We start from the raw sequence: 21,529 nt of genomic DNA on the forward strand, positions 1-21,529 counted from the left end.
ATCCGCGGTGCGATGTGGGGGTGTGGTGTTGATTGCAGGACCGGACGTGCGGTGTCCGTTCTTCCCCAGCCTTTTCATTCTTGCTCCAACATGGTGTTTCCCGCCTCAGAAAGTCAGGCCTGTTATTCCCCGGCTGCTCTTGAAGACTTGCGTCCGTTGACCTCCTTCCTCCGGACAGCAGTGAGGTCCAGAGGACGTCACACTGGGACGTTCGAGCTCCCTGCGACACAGCCAGTTGGAGACAGCCCTCGGTGGGGACGGTTGGAAGGTGTTCTCGCTCCCGCGGAGCCGGTGTGCAGGAGGAAACGCGGAGTCCTTAGCCTGGGTCAGAGAAGCTCTATGGATCATGGAAGTGAGCACAGTTTTGCGCCCTAGACACGTTGGTGCGTTGTTTTGAGATGCAAGTGAAACAAGTGTGTTGTTTTTTTAAGTTGGTGTTAGTCCACTGAAATCCTAAAGTCAAAGTTTTGCGTTTGGCAGGAACTCTCGTGACATCTGTCACTGCCTCCCCCCCCCCCCCCCCGTTAATGTTTAAATGTTAGGTACGACCGCTTGCGCGCGCGTGTGTGTACGCCAGCACATGTGTGAAGTTCAGAGAACAAGAGTCTTGGCGGCGCCTTCCACCTTGGGCTCCAGGAACCGAGCTCAGGTCATCAGAGCTTTTCCCTGTTTAGCTCTCTCACAGGCCCTTACTACCTATCTTAAATGGCCTTACTACCTATCCCAAGTCGTGGGGTGGTGGTGAGGGTGCACGCCGTTAATCCCAGAGCTCTGGAGGCAGAGGCAGGCGGATCTCTTGAGTTCCAAGCCAGGCTGGTCTGCCTAGCTAGTTCCAGGACATCCAGGGCCACACAGAGAAACCCTGTTTCTGAAAAAGAAACAAACAAACAAAAATAACAGTTTTACAGCTAATGGCTAACCGAACATTTGAATAAGTATTTTTAAAAATCTAACAAATTTTCTAGGGACCGAAGTGAAAGATGGAAACGAAGTCCTATTTTTTTTTTTTTTTTTTTTAGTAAATTGGCAGATTGTACAGAGCCATTGGAGGCATGAACAAACCTTTAAAAATGTAATTAGAGCAGATGGCTAAGTGGTTAAGAACATGGGAGTTTGGTTCCCAACACCCAATTGGGCCACTAACAACTGCTGTAACACTAGTTCCAGGTAGAAGTATAATTGCAAGTCACAGGTCCATGGAAAAGAAAAACGTTTTGCATTTGGAAAACGACTTATGAGTTCCAGGACAGGCTCCAAAGCTACACAGAGAAACCCTGTCTCGAAACCACCACCACCTCCAGAAAAATGTGTAATGAATCTGATGATTGTCAGGCAATATTCACCCCTGATAACATCACACAGCTTGTATTGTGCACGCCATTGTACCAACCTACAACAACAAACACTGCCTGAAATTCCTCTGTTCAGATTTGAGACTTACATGTTATGAACTGCAGTGTTTCTACTGTGCCTGCAGTTTCCTAGTCTTATAGAAATAATCGTTTCATTACAGAAAACAGACTTAATATTTTTCTACTGTCATTCTTCGGCATACAGATATCAAAGTAGTATATCTTTGCATGGTATTATGTCAGATAAACAAACATCTGATTAATATGTAAATTTGCTTTCCTATTTAACAAATGGTAAAATTACTTGTATACCAAAAATTGTTTTAAAATAAATATCTTTATGATTTGTTATCAGTGTTTTATTTACATGTAGTTTCACAGAAAAAAAGACTGAGCAGAAAAAGTTTTTTTTTTAAGCTGTGGTCTAATCTACACCACTTGATGTAGAAAGAGGAGACTATAAATATGAAAATTAGGGCCTAAAAAGATGGGCTCAGGCATTATTACATACTGTCATATGTAATACATACACAGTGCATACTGCTCTTACAAAGGACCTGAGTATGGATCTCGGCACCCAAGTCAGGTGGTCCACAACTTCTGTAACTCTATTTCTAGGGGATCTGACACCACTGGCCTCCAAGGACACATTGAATCACAAGCACATACCCACAAAGAGATTCAAACACATACACATAATTAAAAGTAAATCTTTAAGAATAAAAGGAAAGTTAGTAGGGCCAGGGAAAGAGGAGGGCTGACATGGGACAACACTGCTTGAAAAGCTGTAAATAAAGTCCTTGCCAGACAATTATAATGCATAAATGGAAAATTAGTAATGTTGTTTGTTTTTGCTCTTTTGGGGGCCCACTACCCAGCTCCCAAATAAATCACACACAGAGGTTTATACTTAATTATCAATGCCCAGCCTTAGCTTGGCTTGTTTCTTGCCAGCTTTCCTTGACTTTAACTTATCCCACCTACCTTTTGCCTCTGGGATTTTCTCATTCTCTTGCTTCTGTAAATCTTACTCTCTCTCCATGGCTTGCTGTGTAGCTGGGTGGCTGGACCCTGGAGTCCTCCTCCTTCTCTGGCTACTTCTTTCCTCCCAGATTTCTCCCTCTATTTATTCTCTCTGCCTGCCTGCCCACCCTATCCTTTCTTCTGCCTTGCCATCGGCCGTTCAGTTCTTTATTAGACCATCAGGTGTTTTAGACAGACTCAGTAACAACAGCTTCACAGAGTTAAACAAATGCAACATAAATGAAAGTAATACACCTTAAAATAATATTCTACAACATAGTAACACCCTTTAAGTAGTAGTGAAGACTGAACAGTACCCCAATAGTGATGAATTATGAGAAAGCAATGCAAAGGCTAATGAAACAGAAAACTTAAAACCAGATGGACGGTGTGCTGGCTTTTGTCAGCTTGATACAAACTAGTCATATAGGAAAAGGAAACCTCAAATTGGGGACTTACCTCCATCAGATTGATCTGTGGGCATTTTCTTACTTATTGATGATGAATGGTCCAGCCTACTGTGGTCTGTGCCATCCCTGCGCTGGTGGGCCCGAGTACTGGAAAAAAAAATTGTAGCTGACCAAACCACTATGTTCCTTCCTCTTCCTACCTCTGCTCCTACTCGAGTTCCTGCTCAGAGTTCTGAAATGATGTACTGTGAACCAGATGTATTTGCCAGTTGTTTTTGGTTGTGGTATTTAGTCACAGCAAAAGAAAGCAAGCTAAGGAAGGGTCTAGGAGAAGCACGGGCTCGGAGAGATGACTGGGATGGTAGGAAGCATCCCTTTGTAGGGAAATGAGCCTGATCTGCGAGAACAGGGAGTAGGAGTGGGTAAATGATGTGGGTGTGGGATGTGAAATGCCTCCAAGGACAACAAGAAGAATTTGGACTCTGGTTGGACCTACTTACCCTATCTCCTGACAGATGTGTATGTTATTAGATCAGCAGAGATGCAATGGACTGGAACGTGGATTATGGACAAATATTATAAAGGAAAAATGGGCATAATTTGGTGACAGTAGCCGTGGGTGATTCAGGACTTCTAAGACGCCTCCAATTTTTCAGACACTTGCCCAACATACTGAAAGTAAGCCAAAACAAGTGGAAACCAAGGCTGAATGTCATGGTGGCACCATATAATCTCAGCAGTCAGAAGGCTGAGACAGGAGGATTGCCATGAACATAAGGCAGCCCAGGCTACATAGTAGCAAGACCCTGTGTGTGTTGGGGGAGGGGGAACAAAGCAAACAAACAAACAAAAAAAAAAAAAACAATTTGAACCCCTGTCGATTGAGAGAACAGGTGTGGTTTGGAAAAACTGTACAGTGTTGGATTTGACTTAATGATATAGAAGGCATCAAGCAGAAATGCAGGATTTTATGAAAACTAAAAAGCTTCTGCTAGTATTTTGGAAGTAACACTTTGTAGGACAGTATTGGATAGACGCTACACACATTGGCTTGTTTTGGTCAAATCACTACTGCCAGACCAAATCAGAAAATGATGTTTTAAAATCTGGAGTAGTGAACTTTACTAATTTTTAAAAATTATTATTTTAAGTGTATGGAAGTTTTGCCTGCATTTATGTCTTTGTACCACATGTGTGCAATGCCCAAAGAGACCAGAAGAGGTGTCAGATCCTGCAGAACTGGAGTTACAAACAGTTGTAAGCTGCAGTGCAGGTGCTGGGAATTGAACCCAGGTCCTCTGAAAGAGAAGCCAGTGCTCTTAACTGCTGAGCCATCTCTCCAGCCCCCTTATTGCTTTCTTATTGTGAAGAGGAAAGTCGTTGCACATAGTGGTTGACATTAAAAGTGTGTCTTTCTCTTTTGTTTGCTTGTTTCTAAGAGGCCTTCCTTCCATCATTCGGCAGTTAGAAATAAGGACTCTCAAACGTTTTGGTCATCATCCCTGGCAGTGTAAAAAAAGGGGGGGAGCTATTATCATCATCTTCAGATCCTGTATGTTTTGAAGTAGATATTTTCCATGAAAATTTAGAAAGTCTGTCAGCGTTGGAAACAATACACATCAGTGGTCCTTCTCAAGACATCTCTGACTCAGACTCACTCTTCTGTATAGAAGCCAGCTCCATTGCTTCACTCTTGCCTCAGGTTGCGCTCTGCAGTCAGAAGTTTGAGGGGATAACCCAGATTGCTCTCACGTGAACATGTTTTTTTCAAAATTATGAGGGATGGTAAAAGATCTCCCGTAGACACAGAAGGAAGGGGCGTGCAAGGCCTGGTTTTCTTAGTCTTGGTGTGCAATGGGTGGTGCAGTTTTACACATGCTAAAACAAATCCTTTCTGCTCATGAAGTTCCAGGCGTGCAGCTAGGGGACATGGCTACAGCTCGGTCACAAAGAGGATGAGAGCCTAAACAAGGGCCTGTCTCCTGCTCTAGTGCATCTTCCACTGTGTCTGTCTGCAAATGAGTAGCTGTTGTGCAAGACATTGACAGCATCCATCCTGTATCTTCATGAGAGGTCCTAGTGTCCTTTCTCATGAAATAAAAGACATCATGATGTCTCAAGATCTTCAAGAATGTTGAGTTTTGTAGACTGTAGTGGGTGGTTGTTTGAGCAATGCCCTGAAGCATCGCCCCTAGTGAGGTAGCAGGTAATTGTTAACACCTGCCTATGACCTTAAGGTACATGCCTCTGGGGTGTGCCCACTTGGGGGACCCTTAAGACCTGGGATGCACACTACCTGGTGGCAGCATGGACCCAAAGTTGGTAGGGTAAGTGTGACTCTCCTGGGTACCTCTGCCATCTTGGGAATCTAAAGTGGGAGGAATCAGCAGCCAGGGCTGCCACTTTAATCTTAGCCATACTGCAGTTTGCAATGATCAGAAAAAGATTATAGATACACAAAAGACATATTCAGATGGAATAAACCTCTAAATGGTTTACATTGTGTGTGTATATATATATAGACTTGCAAGAGAGAGGAAAAGGAGGATAGACAGTTATATAAAGAAATAGTTTTAAAAAAATAAAGTCTTTAAAGAAACAATAAAAGTAATATAATAAGACATGTAAAGATGGAAATCACACAGAGAGACTAGATTATATTGTCTTTGGGATTTTTTTTTTTTTTTTTTTTTTTTGGTTTTTCGAGACAGGGTTTCTCTGTGTAGCTTTGCGCCTTTCCTGGTACTCGCTTTGGAGACCAGGCTAGCCTCGAACTCACAGAGATCTGCCTGCCTCTGCCTCCCGAGTGCTGGGATTAAAGGCGTGCGCCACCACCGCCCGGCCGTCTTTGGGATTTTTACTGCAGAAAGACATTTGATTGTAAAGGCTGCTGAGTAAAACCAATATGTATATTTTAAAGGTATCTTGACTTCAAAATTTATGTCTAAGGATACACTGCTTTGGAAAAGAGGTTCTGCTTTTGTTTCCACAGAAGATGAGAACCTATGGATTGCTTCCAGGCTAATATGGTTTGATCAGCCAAGAACCCCTGAAAGGTCTCCAATGACACCATGACCCAGATGATCCAACATCCAAAATCACCAACATCCAAAATCATCAATCAAAGCAACTGGCTGAGATGATCCATCCTCATAGACTACTACAGCCAAGATTTAGCTATAATTCTTAATATTCTCAGGATCCCCATAAGGTTACCAGTGCCCCCAATCAGCAGGAAGTAGTAGGAAAAGTTATGCCCATTACTATACACAATTATAATTCCTACAAACCTATCTCAACCTTCTTTATAATTTTTTAAACTACATCTCAAACCTAGTTAGAAAAAAAATCTTCTCTATTTAAACAGTTCCATTTTTACATAAACAGTTCCATAAATCATCAGCATTGATAGAGTCTATATACATAAGTAAATTCAAACTGTACCATTGTAATTTTTTAAACTAAATCTCGAACCTATTTAGAAAAATGTAATCATTACTGTCCATCTCATTTCTTAAGTTCAAAAGTTCAAAAAGAGTTCTGGTCAGCTGCCCTTAAGTCTGTGTATAGCAAACAGCTCCAAATATGAGGAGTTCTATAACTGAAACTTTCAGTTCAAGCAGGTCTCTCTGAAACATTCAGTTTTCAGCTACTGCTGTGCTTTGCAGTCTGTAGCCTTCCATAACCAGGCTGTCTCTGATCTCTGTGTCCTGAGGCCAGAGAGCCTCCAAACAGCTCACAGCCACATGGGCTCAAGGCTCCTGTCAGCTGCTATGAGCTGAGCTGTGGTCCTTCCACAGCAAACCTGCCTCTGGGAGGAAAGCCATTACCTGCTTCGCTGATGGTCCAAGTGCTCAGCAAACTGGGTCCCAGCAGCAGATCTTCAGTCTGGCTCTTCAGCCTGGAGCACTCAGCAGTTCTCACGTCTCAGCTGTTTGTCAGGCACTGACGCTATTCTGCTCTCAACCTCTGAAGCATTCTGGTTTCTGCAATCTCTGCTGCTCGCCGTTCACCCTTCCAGTAGCAACACAAGCTGCTGGACTCTCAAAGCCACTGTCCACCATTCACCTTTCTCATGGTATAGTGGTATAGCGTCTTGTCTGGGCTTTCCAAGCTGCTGCCTGCCATTAGCCTTTCTTATAGCTTAGCATGTCCACTTCTCACTATGGCTTCTTCACAGCCAAAAGAATGCAGACCCTCTTGCTGGCTCTGCTTTTGCTGGCTCTTAGCGTCCACTGCTTGGGAAGCTATGATGTTCCATGGGTCTCAGCCATGGAAATCTGGCTGCTACTTTCCGAAGCTGTTTTGTTGTTGTTGTTGTTATTGGTGGCTTTTGGAACTGCTTAGTCTGCTAGGGATGCTACTTTCTGCATCCCAGGTTCCTACTCTACTCTAAATGACTTTATTAAACCTTCACCATACAATCCCTCTATTAAACCTTCACTATATCCTTAGACCTAAAGTCTATTTATACTTTATTTACAATTCTTATTTAGAACTAGCATGGCCACTTACTACATGTCATGGCCATTTTCTTACATTAAACATTTAGTCTCACATTCAACATTTATACGTCTTACAAGCTTATATTCTTAAGGAAATTCCATAAGGCCACATTAGCAAATATACTTCTTACTCTTAACTAGCTTACACTAGAAAGAATCTCTTAGCAAACTCTCTACAGGGCTACCATTAGCAAATATCTAACTTAGCAAACACCTAGAAGATTTCTTAACATTTACATTATCTTCCAAGAAGACAGAGAGTAATTTTCTTTGGAGTTCATTTCAAACCCAAAAAGAGAAGAGAATGAGAAGAAAAACCTTTTTAAGGAATACTCTGTTTCTGAATTGCTTAGCTGGCAACTCAACAGATTTCCAATCATGAGAAGATAATTGTCTAAGTTAGAGTGAGGTTCCAGACCTGCAGCTTTCAGCAGGTTCCCCTGCTAGACTATTTGTCTTGAGAGCTTAACATATTTCTAAGTGACTTCATTGCTCTTATAGGTAACTCTTTGTCATCCAGCTACCATACAAAACACTGCGCAGCTAATAGGCAATATAAGGCATTTTCTCAAAGGATCCTGGATCTATCTGCCGCTGGTTAAAAGTGGTGGCGCACGCCTTTAATCCCAGCACTCAGGAGGCAGAGCCAGGCGAATCTCTGTGAGTTTGAGGCCAGCCTGGTCTACAGAGCAAGATCCACAAGAGGCACCAAAACTTCACAGAGAAACCCTGTCTCGAAAAACCAAAAAATTTTAAAAAAGAATAAAATAAAATAAAAAGATTTTTTAAAAAAGTGACACAACTCCAAGCTCTGTTTCCTTACAGTTTTTCATTGGGGCTGATACTCAACAAACTCTCAATTTTCCTCCTTAATTTTTTAAAAGCTGCATTTTAAGTTTACTAAGAGCATCTTTTAATGTTATCAATGTTTCTATGGAATTATTAAACATAACTCAATCTCAAGATTTTTTTTTTTTAATTATCTCTTGTGAGGCAAGCTGTTTGTTTGCTCTCAACTTTTTGGGAAGTAAATCTAAGCTTTCTACAAATGCTTAGGAAGGAAATTCCATTTCCAGTTGAAAAAACAGTTTTTTCAGGCAATATCGCCATGTTTAGTGGAAAAACTACCTTTCCCAGACTGGATTTCTCTTGTATCAGCACGCTGTTACGAGCTACCTTTTAGACTCCATTTCCCATAATTCTTTTTGGGTCTGGGAGTCGGCTTCCGGTTCCCTTTTACCGGCTTGCTTTCAAACAAGCCTTTTTTGTACACTACGTGAGGATTCTTGAGTCAAAGGATTTCTGTTCTCTGTGAGCTAATCTTAATAGGTGTTTTGCTTTCATCTAATACTGACCCCAGATCAGAATCACACCTGCCTCGTTAGCACATGTTGAGGCAGGCATCCCTGGTTCCAAAATTTCTGAGGGGCTCGTTCATTTGCTTCAGCCAGACAGTGAAAAGGAACAAAAGCACTTAAAGCAAAGCTTTCCTGCAGCTCCTTCAGAGAGACTTTGCCTGATAGATATCTCGTCCTGCTTGTTATTAAGGGAGGATTTTGTTATCCCTAGCCTCACATCAGGACAGGTGTACTTCCCTAATCAGAACTTTCACCTGGCCCAGTCCCCCAGCGGGTTGCGGTAGTTTGGCCATGTGCTCTCAGACAGTAGCTTATTCCCAGAGGCAACAACCCTTCAGGGCTTCACTCCCTCGCCTCACCAGGAGTCAGTGGAGGAAAACCAAAAGTGCTTGAAACAAAGCTTTTCTCAGAAAGGTCCTTTCTCTCACAGAAAAAAAAAAAAAGCTTTCTTGGATAGCTCTCCATCCTGTCCTGGCTCAGATCCTCCCCCCAGACAGAATTTCTGATGCTGCTTCTGCTGCAGCTGCAGACATAGCTCAGCTCCTACCATGCCAGCAGCTTCCTCAAGCTGCCCTGCGCTCTCCTGAGCATCTTTCTAGCTGCAGAAGAATTCTGGCTAGGGTCTGAAGTAACTGACTTCTGTTTTTTCTGTTTTTTCTGCCTCAAAAGAAAGACAGAACTTAAAGAGGTTTTGCCCTGTTTCAAGAAGTTTGTTGTTTTTTCTTAGAGCAAACCACAGGTGAATTCCTGCACTAATATCTCCAAGTGATTCTTTTGTTCTTACAGAAAGAAAATCTGAGAGAGAAAGTTCTGAAAGGCTTTTAAGTTTTTTAGAGAGAGATTAAGTTTTTAAGAAAGCTTTTAATTTGAGAGAAAAAGATTAAGTTTTCCCAAAATTTCTGTTTTCTAAGTTTTTTACTTCATGGTCAAGAGGAAACTAATTCCTTTGGTGCGATGTTGTAAAAGTGCTCTCAGGCATTGCTGGCAGAGCAGAGGATTTTTGTTTCATCCGTTCGCATCTGCCACAGGAAATTTCTTTCCTCTGCTGCTTGGACTTAGCATTTTAGCTGTCCTCAGGCCAAAAGCTTCCATAGGAATCTTTTTTCTGCCTGATAAACTCAAAGAAGAGCTTTTTTTCTGTCCATTAAGCTCAAAGAAGAGGTTTTTTTCTTCCCGTTAAAGTGGACAGATTTTTTCCTTGTTTGTGTTCCTGGCCCCAAAGTTAGAAAAATACTTAGTTCCTCTGTCCAGTTGCATATCTTATTTTCTAAATCTTTCCTACACTACCTTACTCTTCTAAGTTTTACTTCTTACACTATATATTTCTGACTTTCCCTACTTTTCATAGAAATTGAGAGACAGAAAGAGAAATCTTGATAGAGAAGGTTCTCTGCTGCAGCCTCAGACATCCTTCCAGTCTGTTTTTTCCTTTTCTCCCAAGGATAAAACCCCCTGCCCTACTTAGCTTTCACTACAAAACCAGATCGTTCCCTCTTCTTTAACTGGCAGAGCCACACTCCCACTTTCGCTAAGCACTCTGGACATAAATATCTATATTATTTTTTCTTTTTTCTTAGTCTCTGTTTAGTGGTACCATCTGTGGGGGACCATCCCTCACCCCCACATTTCCCCCAGAATACTCTTGAGTAGGAGCAGCAGGAAATGTTAGAAGGATAGAGGGGAGAGAAGCAGATAGAAGATACCGGATAGACTCAGGGGGGCCTGGATTCTAATCCATCGGGCCCGACTGTCTCTGCCCTAGGGTATTTAAAGGAATTCCAAGGGGTGGAGCAAAAGACCTCCCCCCAGCACAGTCAAATACAGACCATCTCAGACACCTGCACTCAGGTCCGTGGTCCAATTATCTTCTCTATGCAGACCTGCTGGGTAAAGACCAAATGTGCTGCAACAAATATGCAATAGAAATGTACTAAATGTACTAAAATTCACATTCTGTCTGTGAAGCAAAAATAAATAAATAAATAAAATAAAAATAAAAATTAATAAAAAAAACTATAGAGTAGGAGTGCAAACTTGTACCACCACTGTGGAAATCAGTATGGCCATTTCTCAGAAAATTGGGAATCGATCTACCTCAAGACCCAGCCATACCACTCTTGGGCATATACCCAAGGAATGCTCAATCATATCACAAAGACACATGCTCAACTATGTTCATAGCAGCATTATTTGTAATAGCCAGAACCTGGAAACAACCTAGATGCCCATCAACAACTGAAGAATGGATTAAGAAAATGTGGTACATATACACAATGGAGTACTGCTCAGCAGAGAAAAACAATGACAGCATGAAATTAGCAGGCAAATGGATGGAACTAGAAAATATCATCCTGAGTGAGGTAACCCAAACCCAGAAGGACAAACATGGTATGGACTCACTCATAAGTGGATACTAGATATAAAACAAAGAACAATCAGACTGCAACCCACAGAACCAGGGAGGCTATATAGCAGGCGGGACCCTAGCATGACTGTGGCTTATAATAAGTTTTGGTTTTACTCAATTACTGATCAAGCCTCAATGAAACATTTCACTATTAGGATAAGAATTTGTACTGTATCAAGCTGATAATAGAATAAATAAATAAATAAATAAATAAATAAATAAATAAATAAATAAATAAAAAAATATAAAAAAACTACAGAGTAAATTCTGTACTCCTTTAGAAGAAGCTGATATTTTCTTGAAGTGTTTATAATGTTTTTTAAATTATTATACAGGATGAAACAAAGAATATAAAAAGGGAAAATGAGTCTACACACATACTCTCTGAAGATATTTATAGCACACAAGACAGTTTGATAGGTGGTAAGTATCCTTTGCTGCAATATAAAAAACAGAAAAACTGTGTGTCCTGTGATAATAACAATAATATCCAGGTACTGAGATGAAATGTGTGTGTGGGTGTGTGTGTGTGTGTGTGTGTGTGTGTGTGTGTGTGTATAAAGTAACATATATATATATATATATATATATATATATATATATATATGTTATTAAAGTAAACCACAGGTAATCCTATGAAATGTTAGGGTTTTCTTTTTCTGAAATAAGAGTACTTTATATTTCCATTTTGCATTAAGAATCTGATTTGCTCAGAGTCATGTATCTTTAATGAGCATGCTGTGATTCAAATCATCTCAAACACTAGAATGCCACACAAGCATTTTAGGAGATGTATGTTGATATAACCAAAATTTCTTATTTTGTCTTAAACTGATACTGGATTAAAAGCTAGTTAAGAGTTAGTCATAAAACACACTAACCATATTTATCAATGAAAGCCCAAGTAATATATAGAAATTTGTTTTAATAATTATAAAGAATAGTAATTTTAAAAGATTTGGCAAACCTTACTCTAGAATTCATTATACACAGGAATAAGAAATGCAAGTGGTGTGAGGATTATAAAAAGGCAGACAAGGGCCCATGAGATGGTTCAGTAGATAAGGGTGCTTGCTGTGCAAGCCTGGTGACCTGGGTTCAATTCCCAGGGTCCACATAAAAGAGAAAGGAGAGTCTGCCCGGGGTCACTTGCTCAGCTATGTTCACATCAGCATTGTTTGTAATAGCCAGAACCTGGAAACAACCTAGATGCCCTTCAACTGAAGAATGGATAAATAAAATGTGGTACATATACACAGGAATACTACTCAGCAGAGAAAAACAATGATATCATGAGGTTTGCAGGCAAATGGATGGATCTAGAAAAAATCATCCTGAGTGAGGTAACCCAAACTCAGAAAGACAAACATGGTATGTACTCACTCATAGGAGGATACTAGATGTAAAACAAAGATGACTAGACTGCTACTCACAACTCCAGGGAGGCTATCTAGAAAACAGGACCCCAAGAAAGACACAGGGATCGCCCAATGACAGAGAAATGGATGAGATCTACATGAACAACCTGGACATGAGTGGGGGTAATGAAGGGCAAGGGTCGAGGGAAAGAGAGCTTGGGGGAGCGGGAGATCCCAGCTGGATCAAGAACAGAGAGGGAGAACAAGGAATAGGAGGCCATGGTAAATGAAGACCACATGAGAATAGGAAGAAGCAAAGTGCTAGAGAGGTCCCCAGAAATCCACAAAGATACCCACACAACAGACTGCTGGCAATGGGTGAGAGAAAGCCCGAACGGACCTACTCTGGTGATGGGATGGCCAAACACCCTAATTGTTGTGCTAGAAACCTCATCCAATGACTGAGGGAACTGGATGCAGAGATCCACGGCCAGGCCCCAGGTGGAGCTCCAAGAGTCTAATTGGCGAGAAAGAGGAGGGTTTGTATGAGCGAGAATTGTTGAGACCAAGATTGGAAAAAGCACAAGGACAAATAGCCAAACGAATGGAAACACATGAACTATGAACCAATAGCTGAGGAGCCCCCAACTGGATCAGGCCCTCTGGATAAGTGAGACAGTTGATTAGCTTGAACTGTTTGGGAGGCACCCAGGCAGTGGGACTGGGACCTGTCCTCAGTGCATGAGCTGGCTGTTTGGAACCTGGGGCTTATACAGGGACACTTGGCTCAGCCTGGGAGGAGGGGACTGGACCTGCCTGGACTAAATCTACAAGGTTGAACTCAATCCCAGGGGAGTCTTTGCCCTGGAGGAGATGGGAATGGGGGGTGGGCTGGGGGGAAGGCAGGGGGGCAGGAGTGGGGAGGACAAGGGAATCCGTGGCTGATATGTAAAATTAAATTAAATTATGAAATAAAAAAATACAACATAAAAAAATTTAAAAAAAAGAGAAAGGAGAGAATTCCACAGAGTTGTCCACTGACCCACACATGTGCTGTGGCATGTATTCCCACACATATATACATATACAATAATAGTAATTTTTAAGTTAAAGATAAGTGATCATTTGTAAATATGATTTTTCTACATAAGAAATTAATAAGCACCTACAAACTCCTAGAACCAATACAAAAGTTTAGAAGAATTTGCCCGGGCGGTGGTGGCACACACCTTTAATCCCAGCACTCGGGAGGCAGAGGCAGGTAGATCTCTGTGAGTTCAAGGCCAGCCTGGTCTACAAAGCAAGTTCCAGGACAGCCAGGACTGTTGCACAGAGAAACCCTGTCTCGAAACAACAAAAAAGAATAGAAAAAGTTGTTTTGTTTGAAATAACACACAATTCTTAAAAGATTCCAATATTTATTTTTAAGTATAACAGTTACAACATATGTTTATGGTAACTCATCATCTTCTTTCTTTTTCTAATAAGATGTCAACCTTGGGAATTACTCAGAGAGTGTACAGAATCAACCAGCTAACACTAGGGTTTCTTCCTCGAGACAATTTGAACCCATTTGCAAATTTCACTGGATAGAAGCATTTAATGATGAGATGACATTTCAAGACCTGGGGGAGGATTTTTCTTACTCGGAGAAGCCAGAGTTGCAAAGCCAGGAATATAATGATACAGCAGATGCCAGCGAGAAGCTAGATGCATATAAGGGAGAAAGTCCAATGGAAGATAGCATTTCTGAAAATAAAGACCAACTTGTTGATGAGCACGTCAGGAGATCTCCTCGAAGTCTTTCTCTGAATTACTACAGAGGAGAGACGCAGCCATGTGTGGAAAAGTCACTGGCTAGAAGCACTGTTGTAGATGTCGCCCTCAACATCAGTCAGCCACAAAGCTTTCTGTGTAAAGAAAATGTCTGCGGAAGTGGTGAAGATGCATTTGATGGTGAGAATTGCTTAGACCTGCTTAACTTCAGAACTAACTATGAAACAGAGGAGGTAAGATTGAACATTGGTGTCATTAAAGCCTGTAGCGTGTTAATGGATGCAGGGGTGCTTTTACTGTTTACAAACACACAATCTGAGACTTTCCAAATATCATTAAATCATCAGGTCAGTTCAAGGGACTGTGCTTCCGTGGAGATTTTAACCAATCAGATACAATTTTTCCTAATAAATTCAGTCCATACTTATAGAGTAGCTCTACCAAATGGTCATTTCTGTAAGGATTATGACTCACTGTCCTACTCTTAATATTTACATGGCGTAGTGTCAACATGGCGTAGTACCAACATGGTGTAGTATTTATTAAATTGTGTGACAAAAAAAGCCAAAGACTTGTCTATTTTGTTGGACTTCTTTGGACAAGCAAATACTTACTTGTCTTAGGTGTCATTGGTTGTGGTCACCTGTGATATCCTAAATGCATTGATGACATCAACAGTAGAAAGTCTGTGTGTTTGATAAACAACCTCAGCAGAAGAGTTTAATCCAACAGTAGTGGAAACAATCACTTTGCAGTTTGAGTTTCATAAGAAAAGGTATTACTCATCTGTCTGTGACTATGAGCAGGTTTTTTGTTTATTGATTTGGAAATTAGACAGCAGTATTTGAAAAAGAACTTCTTAGAATGTTGATTCCTAGAAACCAACATTTCCAAGATCTGTTTAATTCAGGTTTCTCAAAATTGTGTATTCCTTTCCCCATTGCATTTAGATCCCCCCCTGCCCCCAGGAGTTAACAGGTACTCTTGAGAATTTATTGTGTACAAGACAGCTATGTAATGGTTATATAATGTTAAAAACAACCAAATAAGAAAAACACACGGCTCTTCATGAAAATATCATCCTAGTAAAGGAGACAGCTATTAACCAAACAAGCACACAAACCACTGTGCACTTGACTCTTAGAACTGTACAGGATGATGGTTGCCTCTGCTGAGGGTATTTCACCAGACAAGAGAGTGTGGGGAGGCTTCCTTGAAGTAGTCCTTGGGCTGAGCTCTGATGGGTAAATAAAGGTCCATTGAACAACTGTGGATTGGGAAGCATTCCACCAACAAGGGGCAATATATCTATGGACTCCCTGTACCTGCGAGGTCTGTGGTACCTACTAGGACCTCAAGGAAGCCTAAAGTCTAGGAAACGTGGAGCTGCAGGGAGCAGGGGCTATGGAAGAGGAGGATGACAGGGTACTAGGGTATGCTATCAGTAGCAATTAGCAGGATCTTGGGAACCTTGGTTAGATAACTGACTTTATCCCAGGGCAATGAAAAGCCATTAAACATGCAGGGGCTCAGCATCTCTAAGTTGATATAATACTACCCCTACAGATACTTCATACAGGGGTTTTAATTTCATATTTATTTCAGTGTTCTATACCACAACTGTGCAGTCTTTTGTTACATACACACACCCAGCAAAATTGTATTGTGGGTATAAAGTCAATCATGAAGTATGTCTGCCATTCTAATGTTCATAGGAGTCAGCATGGATGAAGTATTAAAGATCTTTGTAGTCTATAGGGTAATTAATACATTTGCTTAATTGATTTTGAAACCAAAGAAAGCACCTTATATGTGACCAAGGTTTACATCATAAAAGATGATGAGAGCCCAAATATAATTTTTCTTTTATCTAAGTAAATATGATACACATGTCTAACTTATGTCTATGCTTGTGCTTTGCCATGCTGTTGGGAGTTATACTCAGCAGTCTACTCTTTCACATTTATTTACTATAATTTACAGCCTGAAGTTTCTTCAAAAGAAATAGAGAATTCTGGGGAGATTTCTGAGATGTCAGTTAGTCACCAGGAGGAAGTCACAGAAGATGGTGTAGACAGCCTAGCCATTACCTCATCTTGGTCTCCAGCAGGCATCTTCAAGAGCAGATCTCAGGACAAGTGCATGACGCCTGATAGGGAGCAAAGCTTTGAAAATTTGGAGCCTCTGGAAGAGGACATGGCTTTAAATGAAGCCTTGCAGAGATTAAAACATACTAACAAAAAACAGGAGAAGCAGATCCAAGACCTCCACGGTAGGAACCTGCACTTAGAAAACAGGCTTAAAGAACTACAGATGAAGGTCACCAAACAGCAAGTGTTGGTTGACATCATAAACAAACTAAAGGAGAACATGGAGGCGTTAATTGATGACAAATACAATGTCCTCCTAGAGAAGAATGATATCAACAAGAAATTTCAGGATCTGCAGGCGGTTTCGGCTACCGCCAAAAAGCACCTTCAGGAATCCAAGAAAGACAAGGAGACCTTGCAGCTCCAGGTTAAAAAGATCAAGGTCCATTACGTCCGTTTACAGGAAAGGTACATGGCCGAGATACAGCAGAGAAACAGATCGGTCAGCCAGTGCCTGGAGATAGAGAAGACCTTAAGCCAGAAAGACGAAGAGCTACAGAGACTGCAGCAGCAGAAAGGCGAGCTGGAGATTGCCACCAGTTCCGCTTTGGGCTTGTTGAAAAGGGAGAAGGAGATCCGGGAACAAGAGTTCTTGGCCTTTCAGGAGGAATTCCAGAGGCGGGAAAAGGAGAACCTGAAAGAAAGACGGAAATTGAAATCGAGAGTTGAGAAGCTGATAGCGGAAGTGAAAAGTTTGCTCTTCACCTGTGAGAGCGAGAGAGCTAAAAGTACAAAGCTCCAGCAGCAGGTCGACGAGCTGAAGCAGGAGAAGGAGGAGCTCCAGCAGCAGGCTGCAAAGGGGGAGGCACAAACTTGCACCCCTAACTTTGAGATAATCCAGTCCAGGGAGCAGCTGGAGGAAGTGATGGAGGCAGGCGGCACCCAGGTACTGATGCACATGCTGAGTGTCTAACGCAATTCCCAAAATTTCAAGTGGTCAGTGTTGGACATTTAGACTTGATACTCAGATATAGCACTTGTTCGTAGGAAGAATTATTATTTTTTAAAATAGAAACAAAGGGAAATGTACCACAGATTTAGAGAAGTTTCTACTGGTTTCTGGGCACTCACCTTAAAGAACAATAATTCTTGGCTTGTGTTGATTTTGGTAGAGGTGACAGTTAACCTGGGAGTTTTATGGGTACCCATGACCACTCCTAAGAATCATCTCTACAGGAATTCCTTGAAAGAGGATTTTCTTTCTTTCTTTCTTCCTTCCTTTCTTTCTTTCTTTCTTTCTTTTTTTTTTTGTTGGGAATTGTAGGGCATGTCTGATTTACTTGGACTACCAGAGGATTTTTGAAATATGGTTTCAAATCTAATTTAGCAATAAACTGAATAAAATTGTTCTTTTTCTTACAAAGTAAAACTATAGCACATATTACTTGTAAAATTATAAAACATAGAAAACAGCATTAAAACCTTTTATCAACACGTTTACAGAAACTGAATTTTTAATGTCATTCTAAAGCTTTGTTTTGTTTTGTTTGAGCAAAATACCTAAAAGCACATGCAGGAAGGGGTAGTTTTCACAAGTCAGGGCACACCTGGTATAATTCTTCCTTAAAGTATATGAATCTCAAAGTAGAACAAAATCTCAAATCTATTTTGGTTGGTTTGTGACAGGGTCTTGGTGTGTAGCCCAGGCTGGCTTGAAACTATGCAGTCAAGGCTGGACTTGACCTCGAGATGCTAATGTCTGCGACTCTGAGTGTTAGATTTTCAGGTATGAGCCACTGCACTGCCTAGGTAAAGTAAAACCTTATCAGTTGGCTGGTTAGGAAGAAAGCTGATCTGGTAGCTGTGGTGGTGTAGGTCAAGGGTCAACTTACTGAAGAAAGCAAGCCAGTTGGAGCTAGGAAACTGGACAAGTCTAGTGTACTTTAAAAATTATTATTTAATTGTTGGTTGATTGGTTGTTAGGTAGACCAAGCTGGACTCCTATTTCCTGTGATTCTCCTGCCTCTGCCTTCCAAGTAGTTACAGGCATGTGCCACCATGCCCAGCTTTGTTTATTTTCATCTTGTAATAACTTGAATGGAGTTGGTATATTGCTGTGAACATGTCATGGAGTCATTCTCATAATAATTATGTGTTATTTGAGAGTAAATCTATTATTTTTTTAGAAAATACTATTATCTTTGTTTAAAAAAAAAACAAAACTAAAGAGCTCTCTAAGAATTGTCTAGATCAGTGATTCTCAATCTTGGACATGAGCAGCATGACAAGGAGGGCTTGTTGACGTATAGACTATATAGAACATGCTGTTCTAGCAGATCCCAGGGGGAATGGATGGTGCTGTTCTAGGGGCCACACCTCAGAGCGGCTGACTTCAGCAGAGACCTCGAGTTTAGTGCCTCCCAAACCACGGTACCTTTCCAGGTGGTTTAACTACAGAGGTTTAACACGACATAGATTTTTTTTCCCCCACTAGTTTTTGTGTTAAGAAGTCAATTTCCCGGTCTTATCTTGACTAAAGAATTTCTTTAACATCTCCAAATTCTCACTATTTTTGTTTTTTCTTTATTCTAGGTCCATTTTCTCAAAATGTGCTCTGAGAGCATCTGTAAAGTCCAAAGCACTTTTATTAAGAAATGACTGATGTGGTGTAGCTACTTCTTTTGTCTTCTGTCTCTGTGTCTTTTCAATGATCCCAGTAGCATCTTTCTGGGGCGGAGCATCCGAGCTGCAGTGATGAGGGCCCAGGAAGTATTTGCTAGTCTCAGTGGAAAACAAGTGGCAGTTATTGGTTATGATGGCCCTAGTCTTTGGATCTGCATCTGCGATTCCTCCCTCCCTCCCTCCCTCCCTCCCTCCCTCCCTTCTTCCTTCTCTCCCTTCTTTTTTTTTTTTTAAAGACAGAGTTTTATTATGTAACCTAGGTTGGCTTTAGACTCATGGTGATCTTCCTGTTTTAGTCTCCTGGTTGCTTGGATCATGGGTGGGTGCCACCATTCCTTGCCCAGCCATACCTTTATAGCAAGACACAAACTGCTTAAGAAATAAGGTTGTTTAGGGGCTAGCAAGATGGCTCCATGGGTGAAAGCACTTGCCATCAAGCTTGAGAACCTGAATTCAGTTACTGAAATTCACATAGTGGAAGCAAAGATCTGACTCCCCAAATTGTTCTGTGACCTCCACACGTGTTGCACACACAAAATGAAATGTAATAAACAATAAAAATATTTTTTTATTCATTTAGCAGATATAAAGAATGTTCTTAAAAGGAAAAATTAGTTTGAAAAGTGGATCAGACTCAGAACTCAAATAGCATACTATATATATTTGTAACTAAGTTAGTAGCAGGGAACAAAGACATTATTATTTCTGGGTATGATGCACATGCTTATAATCTCAGACTTTTGGCGTCTGAAGCAAAGGGATCCCAAATTTGAAGCCAGGCTTGGCAACACTGTCTTAAAACTTTAAAGGATGGGCAGGGGCAGATAAGTGATGGAGAATTTGGCTCTGCATTTGGGAATACTAGTTTTGATGCCCTCCCAAAAGACATTGTTGCTTTTTCCATTGTTATTTCTCAAGTGTGTGGTATTTTAGAAGCTGTGTAACGTGTGGTAATGTAATTGCTCTCCTGGCTGATGGGATGTGTATCAGTCACTATTCTATTGCTGTGAAGAGATGCTGTGACCAAGGCAACTTTCATTAAAGAAAACATTTAATTGGGGCTTGCCTATAGTTTCAGAGGTTTAGTCCATTATCGTCATGGTGAGGAGCGTAGCGGCATGCAGGCGGGCACTGAAGCAGTAGCTGAGAGCTATATCAGATCTGTAGGCAGTGGGAAAGACTCTGGGCCTGGCATGGAAACCTCAAAGCCCACCCCCCAGTGACGCACCTCCTCCAACAAAGTCACACCTACTCCAACTAGGCCTCACCTCCTTATCCTTCTAATCCTTTCAAAAAGGGCCACTCCCTGGTGACATTCAAATATATGGGCCTATGGGGAACATTCTGATTCAAACCACCACAGGGTGTGTGGATCAAAGATGAGAATCCTGCTGCCTTTTCAACTACAGAATTAAAATTAAATGTAAATGAGTCCGAGTCTGTAGCACAGGAGGAGCACCTGCTTAGCACAAGTGAATCCCTGAGTCTGAACCCCAGTACCCCCAAATCTGCAAAACTAGAAAACTGATCCTCCACTAGCATTTTTATTTTTGAGAACATAATTTTAATAAAAGGCCTACTTATGTTGAGATATAATGTATTGTTAGCCCAGTGAATTGGTAAACAAATACTCTAAAACATTCTGTTACAATTTCTAATGTAAAAAAATATGGTCCTCAATTTTTTTTGTTTTTAAAATTGTGCTTTGTTTTTCTCAATAAACTTTAAGAGTGTAAAGGTATCCCAAGGAAAGATGCTTCAGAACCCTGCTCATAGCTTTTAAGTGTAGAGCTTTATCAGTATTTTACCTAAAGGCTAATGTGGGCCCTTTGACTTTGTTGTGACACATCTGAATTGTGTACATATAGGGTACAAAGTGGCTCCATTCTAATTTGTTCGTGGATTGCTCACCTTGTAAAGAGACCCTGGAACTCTCACCTATGACGAGGACTTCCCCACTGGCCTCTAGAATCCACAGTCTTTTGGCCCTGACAATAGGACTTCTCACATGTCAGGTAAAAAATAAACAAAATAAAAAAATAAATCAGCTCTTCCAGTGGGGTTGGGGTGAGCTGCAAGAGGCTGTGAAAGGTCTCAGAATTAAGTTACAGGAAAAGAAAAGACAGACCTCCAACCACCCAACCCTCTCCTGATTGTACTGTTTGTCTTTGGCATCCAGTTCCCACAGTTGTATACAGTCAGGTGTAACGAGAAAATGATGAGGAATAAAGATACTAACTAGATATCTAGAATGTCTTCCTTCCAGAGCAGTTGTCTTATATTTTGGGCCAGTCTGCTCTTACTGATTATTCACATTAATGATTTGTTTGCCTTATTAAAAAATAATTTGGGGCAGGGAGACCTCTGTACATGAGTAGAATGAAAAATGAAGTAACAGTGTTGGAGAGGTGGCTCAGGGGTTAAGAACTGTCCTCCCACAGGACCCAGGTTCGATTCCCAGCATCCACATGAAGGCTCAGAACTGCCTATAATTTCAGTTCCAGGGGCTCTAACTTCTCTTATGGCCTCTGTTGGCACCAGACATACATGCAGGCTGTATAAACACCC

General features: G+C 41.1%; 1 protein-coding gene across 2 annotated transcripts in view; it reads left to right on the forward strand.

Annotated features, from left to right (window-relative positions):
- The first annotated feature begins 34 nt into the window (after nt 1-34).
- Nucleotides 35-21,529, forward strand: part of Cage1 (cancer antigen 1) — a 45,007-nt gene continuing 23,512 nt past the window's right edge. Inside the window, exons 1-5 of one of the 2 annotated variants that reach the window (XM_052727859.1) lie at nt 35-352; nt 11,391-11,478; nt 13,902-14,422; nt 16,173-17,225; nt 20,830-20,976. In XM_052727859.1, the coding sequence (XP_052583819.1) occupies nt 347-352; nt 11,391-11,478; nt 13,902-14,422; nt 16,173-17,225; nt 20,830-20,976 (1,815 nt within the window). In that variant the 5' untranslated portion in view covers nt 35-346. The remainder of the gene's footprint in view (nt 353-11,390; nt 11,479-13,901; nt 14,423-16,172; nt 17,226-20,829; nt 20,977-21,529) is intronic. The other variant, XM_052727861.1, reaches the window with a different exon arrangement.

Source organism: Peromyscus californicus, unplaced genomic scaffold (assembly GCF_007827085.1).
Source record: "Peromyscus californicus insignis strain IS unplaced genomic scaffold, ASM782708v3 Scaffold_8__1_contigs__length_139910024, whole genome shotgun sequence".
Classification (NCBI taxonomy): domain Eukaryota; kingdom Metazoa; phylum Chordata; class Mammalia; order Rodentia; family Cricetidae; genus Peromyscus; species Peromyscus californicus.